Source organism: Conger conger, chromosome 18 (assembly GCF_963514075.1).
Source record: "Conger conger chromosome 18, fConCon1.1, whole genome shotgun sequence".
NCBI lineage: Eukaryota > Metazoa > Chordata > Actinopteri > Anguilliformes > Congridae > Conger > Conger conger.
In genome coordinates this window covers 30,311,279-30,318,778 of record NC_083777.1, presented here as the reverse complement: position 1 = coordinate 30,318,778, position 7,500 = coordinate 30,311,279, and the positions used below count along the sequence as shown (strand labels likewise).

The 7,500-nt window shown below is 47.4% G+C and overlaps 1 protein-coding gene across 4 annotated transcripts in view; it reads right to left on the bottom strand.

The window, feature by feature from the left end:
* The window catches only part of wdfy4 (WDFY family member 4), a 92,077-nt gene that overhangs the window by 42,395 nt on the left and 42,182 nt on the right, over positions 1 to 7,500 (bottom strand). For all 4 annotated transcript variants that reach the window (XM_061227717.1, XM_061227716.1, XM_061227720.1 and 1 more), the window contains exons 36-40: positions 7,241 to 7,395; positions 6,195 to 6,433; positions 5,468 to 5,589; positions 2,522 to 2,713; positions 1,868 to 1,980 (exon numbers count right to left, since the gene is read on the bottom strand). In XM_061227717.1, coding sequence (XP_061083701.1) covers positions 1,868 to 1,980; positions 2,522 to 2,713; positions 5,468 to 5,589; positions 6,195 to 6,433; positions 7,241 to 7,395 — 821 coding nt within the window. The remainder of the gene's footprint in view (positions 1 to 1,867; positions 1,981 to 2,521; positions 2,714 to 5,467; positions 5,590 to 6,194; positions 6,434 to 7,240; positions 7,396 to 7,500) is intronic.

Genomic DNA, 7,500 nt, shown 5'->3' with positions numbered 1-7,500 from the left:
AACAATAATATAATCATATTTAGGTTACCTTTTTTAGCCATACTAAACAATGCCATTTTTTACCAATTGGCACTAAAGGCTTAAGGAAAAAAGAATTCAACGGAACAAATAACCAATTTCATTTCAGAGAGAAACTTGAAAACAAACACGGTTAAAATTACGTTCCGACGGCATTTTCACTTTGTTCGAGCGACACGAGGACAACTTCTGGAAATCAAATCTGCAGAAAAAAGCACATTAGATTCTGCTGCCGCGTTCTCGGAGAAGAACAATTTATCAAAGCTGCTGATAGGCTGTCAGGACTTGATATGATAAAGAATAACACAAAATGAATAATGTTTTCATCAGATTGGGCCTGCTCGTAATTACCAGCCCTGTTTGTCGCGCACACAGACAGCAGTCGCAGAAACACCAATTTCATGCCCTCCTGCCTGAATGATATCGGGGCGCTCCCGTTTCCAGATGGCGAGCTTTTCCACGGGAGCAACTAATGATGTGGGCACGTTTAGGGGGAAAAAACAACAATAACAGAGTCTTTAACCTTCAACAGCAAACTGTATGTTCTACAGAATGTTCCCAGGGAAAAATTAACAAATATCAATTACATTGCTCACTGAGGTGTAATCGGCTGTAATAATCAAAATTAATTTAAAAAATAATTAAACAGACCCCAGGGCAAGTCGCCCCCACTTGGTGGTGTGGCACCGGGGGGTGCACTCAAGGGGGGGGCCACACCTGTGAGGGGGGGCCCTCACGCTGCTAATAATCCACCACGTCGAACAGGACTCAAAACTTCCACCGCCCGCCTGTCACAAAACACACGCCATGACAGAGACGCCCGGCTCCCACCAATCAGAACAAGCCTCTTCTCTGCATGTGTGTGTGTGTGTGTGTGTGTGTGTGTGTGTGTGTGTGTGTGTGTGTGCGGGTGTGTGTCTGCGTGTGTGTGGGGGGGTACACGTTTTTGCTTTCCCAACGCAGAGAGGCGAGAATAGTTTTTGTTTTGCGTGATTGAAAAGGTGTCATTAATGATATATGGGCTCATGTTTTCCACCAAATGGTGGCCCGCAAACACAGAATGGATGCAGTCTGGGGAAGTGGCAACACGCTCCGTGTTCCACAGACATCGTCTATAGCATAGGCAATTAATACAAATACTATAATACACAATAACAGAAATGCTCTGCATCAACATGAATACACACACACAAATATGCATCCATAAATACACAAGCACTGGCATATACAGCATGCAGTAGTGGGTATATCGTGTGGATAAAGTTTGAACGGATAGTTCACTATCTGGATTTTTACGTTATATTTATAGGATACACTGTCTATAGACACAAACAAACAGAAATAAAGCAAGAAATGTTTATTGACTTTGGCTCAGCTAACTCATAGCCAGTACTAGCCTCTGTTGTAATGCCTGGATGCCCAAAACTTGAGTCAAACAAGTTTGAGTTGAGTGCTGCAGCAAATGCTGGCTATATGCTAGCTGGTACAGAGAGCACTTTTAAATGATCGAAAGCCAACTTTGTGGGACAGGGCCCCACAGTAAATTAGCAGCAAAGTGCTGTAAATGCGCAGTACAGCGATGTGTTACAGTAAAGTGCTGTAAATCTGCAGTTAAGCACTGTATTGCAGTAAAGCGCTCTGTGTTGCAGTAAAGAGCTGTAAATGTACAGTTATGCACTGTGTTGCAGTAAAGTGCTGTAAATCTGCAGTTAAGCGCTGTGTGTTGTAGTAAAACACTGCACATGTACAGAAAAGCATTGTAAAAGTGCAGAAACATGCTGTAAATCAGGAGTAAAACACTGGGTTGCAGTAAAACGCCGTGTATGCGCCGTAGACGGAGGTGTGCTACCTCCACAGTGCAGCCCGTGGCCTTTCCCAGTTTCTTCTGGGCGGAGCGCAGCACGGAGCTGAGGGCCGCGGTCTTCTTCTGCTGGGAGTTACTCAGCTTCTTCTTCTGGGAGTCTGAGAGGGACACAACGCGGGAGCTGAACCTCCACACCGCAACTGACCTCAGATCAGCCAACGCGCCTCAGCACTCACCGCTGTTCTGCGCTCAGCAGCAGAGACGGATGCCGTTTCACGCATTACATTACATTACATTACATTACATGACGCTTTTATCACTGACAGTTGATTAGACTAAGCAGGAGACAATCCTCCCCTGGAGCAATGCAGGGTTAAGGGCCTTGCTCAAGGGCCCAACGGCTGTGCGGATCTTATTGTGGCTACACCGGGGATTAGAACCACCGACCTTGCGGGTCCCAGTCATTTACCCTAACCACTACACTACAGGCCGCCCTACAGTTTCCCATGGGGGGAATATCTGGGGAGAAAAACTCAATCCAAGCTCAATGTGGGGCCAATCTGGAGCAGGACTACAGACATATGAAGTACTGCACCTCCTTTTTCTAACCAGTGAGATGCTCCTAAGCCAATCAGGAGCCGTCAGGCTCTGGAAGGGAGTGTGGCTGACCAATGGGAGCCGGGTTAGGCAGTGACTGACCAATGAAGAGCTGCCAGGCGTTGAGCGCGGTCTCCTCCCACAGCGGGCTGACGTCGGTGAGGCTGACCGGGGCGCCGCGAGCGCCAGTCTTCGCCGAGACCTCCATTTTGTACGTCTCCTCCAGATCGTGCCGGCGTTCCGCCATCAGCCTACTCCACGTGCTCTCCACCAGGCCCCGGAGCTCCGACTCCACTGCGCCCACAACACCCACACCACACAACACCGGCAGGTCAGTAACGCACCAACCACAACCACAACACCCACACCACACAACACCGGCAGGTCAGTAACGCACCAACCACAACCAAAACAACACACCACACAACACCGCCAGGTCAGTAACGCACCAACCACAACCACAACACCCACACCACACAACACCGGCAGGTCAGTAACGCACCAACCACAACCACAACACCCACACCACACAACACCGCCAGGTCAGTAACGCACCAACCACAACCACAACACCCACACCACACAACACCACCAGGTCAGTAACGCACCAACCACAACCACAACACCCACACCACACAACACCGCCAGGTCAGTAACGCACCAACCACAACCACAACACCCACACCACACAACACCGCCAGGTCAGTAACGCACCAACCACAACCACAACACCCACACCACACAACACCGCCAGGTCAGTAACGCACCAACCACAACCACAACACCGCCAGGTCAGTAACGCACCAACCACAACCACAACACCCACACCACACAACACCGGCAGGTCAGTAACGCACCAACCACAACCACAACACCCACACCACACAACACCGCCAGGTCAGTAACGCACCAACCACAACCACAACACCCACACCACACAACACCACCAGGTCAGTAACGCACCAACCACAACCACAACACCCACACCACACAACACCGCCAGGTCAGTAACGCACCAACCACAACCACAACACCCACACCACACAACACCGCCAGGTCAGTAACGCACCAACCACAACCACAACACCCACACCACACAACACCGCCAGGTCAGTAACGCACCAACCACAACCACAACACCGCCAGGTCAGTAACGCACCAACCACAACCACACAACAACCAGACAACATGGCAGAGCAGTGCTCTACAAATAAAGTCATTATTTTTGAGTCTGTCTCATTCCTTCAGACACCAGTATAGATTCCTGTAGATAGCTCACAATTTTAAAGGAAACATCAATTTATTAATTTTCATCAATGTTGAAGACAACCAGATTAAAATGATTAATCTGAGTGTACGTTTCTGCCGTTAACATGACCAGGGATCTGTAGGTGTATTTTAGAGTTACTGTAACCCCTCATATTCTAACCCCTCAAATACATATTTGCTCCAGGCCTGATTCCCATTGAAACTTCACAGAGCTGCTCTATGATTAAAAGAGGAACCACTCCCAGAAGTCAGTTATGTGTGCTCTCTCGCCCTCAGATTTGACTCATACCAGACACGTGGCATACAGTACAGCTGCAGAATAAGATTGTTTTTAAACAGTACTGTTCTTTCAGTTAATCATATTTAAAATGTTAACAGTACGAGATAAAGAACAATATAAAAGATTAGTGGAACATCAAAAAATTATTGCTCTCATAATAAAAACCTGGGGGCACAATTTAAAAAAAGTTACACAAAATACTAAAAACCATTCCACAGTACCACGGCAACGACTGTACATACATATTAAAGATAATATTTTTCTTCCTAATGATGTTTTCAGGTTCTAAACTTTGTGGCAGTAGCGATACCTAAACGTTTCCCGATGCGTGGGGAGCGTCTCTCATGTGCCGCCAAGACGAGCACGTGACACGCCTCATTAATCCACCGTCACAGGGACTGGAGAGAGAGAGGACCACTCTGCGTTACCCTGGGTCCAGTCAGAGGGACTGGAGAGAGAGAGGACCTCTCTGCGTTACCCTGGGTCCACAGTCACAGGGACTGGAGAGAGGGAAGGGGATTAAACGCTGAGAGAGGACCGGCTGGGTCCACAGTCACAGGGACTGGAGAGAGGGAAGGGGATTAAACGCTGAGAGAGGACCGGCTGGGTCCACAGTCACAGGGACTGGAGAGAGGGAAGGGGATTAAACGCTGAGAGAGGACCGGCTGGGTCCACAGTCACAGGGACTGGAGAGAGGGAAGGGGAGTAAACGCTGAGAGAGGACCGGCTGGGTCCACAGTCACAGGGACTGGAGAGAGGGAAGAGGAGTAAACGCTGAGAGAGGACCGGCTGGGTCCACAGTCACAGGGACTGGAGAGAGGGAAGGGGAGTAAACGCTGAGAGAGGACCGGCTGGGTCCACAGTCACAGGGACTGGAGAGAGGGAAGAGGAGTAAACGCTGAGAGAGGACCACTCTGCGTTACGTTGGCTTGTCCTGGGCCTCGGCTGCTCTGAATCAGACCAGCTAACATGGAACATCAGCCATGGCCACTTTTAAAGATAAAACATTTTTTTTATTTAATCATAACATGATTTAATTTAGTTGGTCCTAACCTTTACAATAATGTATCCATCTCACTATATTACTCCTTGAATCCTTTTACTTACAACAAATACAAAAATATACAGAGATCCAGCCCTAACAATGTCGTAACTCCTCTCCTTTCATTGTGTTTAGAAAATGTGATTAATTAAACTAAAACACGACTCCAAGCCTTCCAAAATGTCTTAAATATTGTGATAGCGAAATATGGAAAAACATAAGTATTATCATACTCTTGAATATGTTCCAATAGGAAAGACTTAAGTTACCACGGTGTTTTGCAAAACACAGACTAAGGATTAGATTGTGACATGAAATGTAGCTCACACTAATGATTGAATGAGACAAGAAAAAAGTTTTGCCGTAGGGGCAGGGGGGGAAAACACAATATGTCGGAATCAAGTCACACGCACGCGCACACGCACACGCACACACACACACACCTGACCCCTCTCACCTTCCGCGGAGTTGGGCACCACCACCGGTGCACTCGGTTGGCTGTTTTTGTGAGGCAGGAGGTGTGACCAGATCTTCTTCGGCTGTTTTTTATGTGTCTCCCACCCAAAGCCTTCTGGGTACCTGGAGGACCAGTGAGACAATGAAAACATCAAAAGTGCCAACCTGGAGCTGTCCTCCCAAAAATTTGTAGTTTACAGAGTGTACACTTATAAGCTCAATTATCATTTAACACAAAAAATGCACTGTAGAAGAGTTCAATCAGAATAAGAAGATTAGCCAAAGTGTAAATTCATTAGTAAATGCGGTAAAAAAAAGAATGTTGCTTGTCATTTACATTAGTACAGGATCAAAAATAGATAAATAAAATCGTCTTAATTAGTTTCTGGCATTAATTGGCCGGTACACTAACTCTGAAAGTGTATTTCTGTGAGCTGTATCCCCAGTGTGCATCTTTAAGCACTGACAGGTTTTAAAGGGGCAGTTCACCCAAAGGTTCAGTCGGTTTCAACTTAACCAAAGTACTGTCAATCCACCCAGATTGCTTCGCGACACATTTTCTAGATTCAACTCAACAGAATAACACAACAGTGACGTCCAACGATGGATGGACTGCACTCTGGGGTAAGTGAAAGCGCACTTCAATTTAATTCCGGGGTGAACTGCCCCCTTAACCCCCTCCAGCACGTTCACACAGCGGGGCGAGAGCGTTCTCTCAGGGCTCGGACCTGCCGGAGCGGAGGATGAGGAGGCAGTGCAGCAGGCAGGTGAGGAAGGTGGTGTTGGCGTTGTAGGTGGCCATGAGCACATCCCACTGCTGCTGCAGGACGCTCAGGGCCTCCACCACGGCCTGAAGATCCGCCCCCGTCTGCCGCCGGCGTGACAGGAAGTACAGCAGCGCGCGGTTAGCGCTGTTATACAGCACGCTCACCGTCTTCTCCCGCTGGGAGGACCCCTTCTCCATCACCTGCGTCATCAACCAACCAATCAACCAACCAATCAATCAACCAACCAACCAATCAATCACTCACTCAACCAACCAACCCACATTCATCACCTGGATCATCAACCAACCAACCAACCAACCAATCAATCAATCAATCAACCAACCAACCAATCAATCAATCACTCACTCAACCAACCAACCCACATTCATCACTCACTCACCCACTCACCCACCCACCTACCCAACCAACCAACCAACCAACCCACATTCATCACCTGGGTAAGCAATACATTCATCAATCAATCAATCAACCCACATTCATCACCTGGGTAAGCAATACATTCATCAATCAATCAATCAACCCATATTCATCACCTGGGTAAGCAATACATTCATCAATCAATCAATTAATCCATATTCATCACCTGGGTAAGCAATACATTAATGAACCCACCAATCCAAATTCATCACCTGGGGATAATCAATCACTCAATCAATCAACCAATCCACATTCATCAGCTGGAGATAATCACTCACTCAATCAACCAACCAATCCACATTCAACACCAGGGGATAATCACTCACTCAATCATTCAACCAATCCACATTCATCACCGGGGAATAATCACTCAATCAATCAATTCATTCACATTCATCAGCGGGGGCTAATCACTCAATCAATCAATCAACAATCAGTCAATCAAAGAAACCAATCACCTGGGGATAATCATTCCATCCTTCCACCCATCAGCATCACATAAAAATCAGTCACTCAACCAATCAATCAATCAAGCAAGCAAGCAATTCATCCGTCAGTTGAACACTTACCACAGCGATCTGCTCGGCGATGAACACCAGGATCTTCTCAGGCTCAGCCAAGAACATGCCTTCATAGAGCTTCTCCACCAGCTTCTTCGTGAAGAACACCACGTTACCAACCAGCGTGGCGTTCCCCACAGGCCTGTCTCCATGGGCTTTCACGTCTGTGTGCGCACACCCACAATCACACACACACACACACACGCACAGACACACACACAAGAAATGCACGAAAGGATTACAGAAAATCTGAATAGTACAGGTGTATA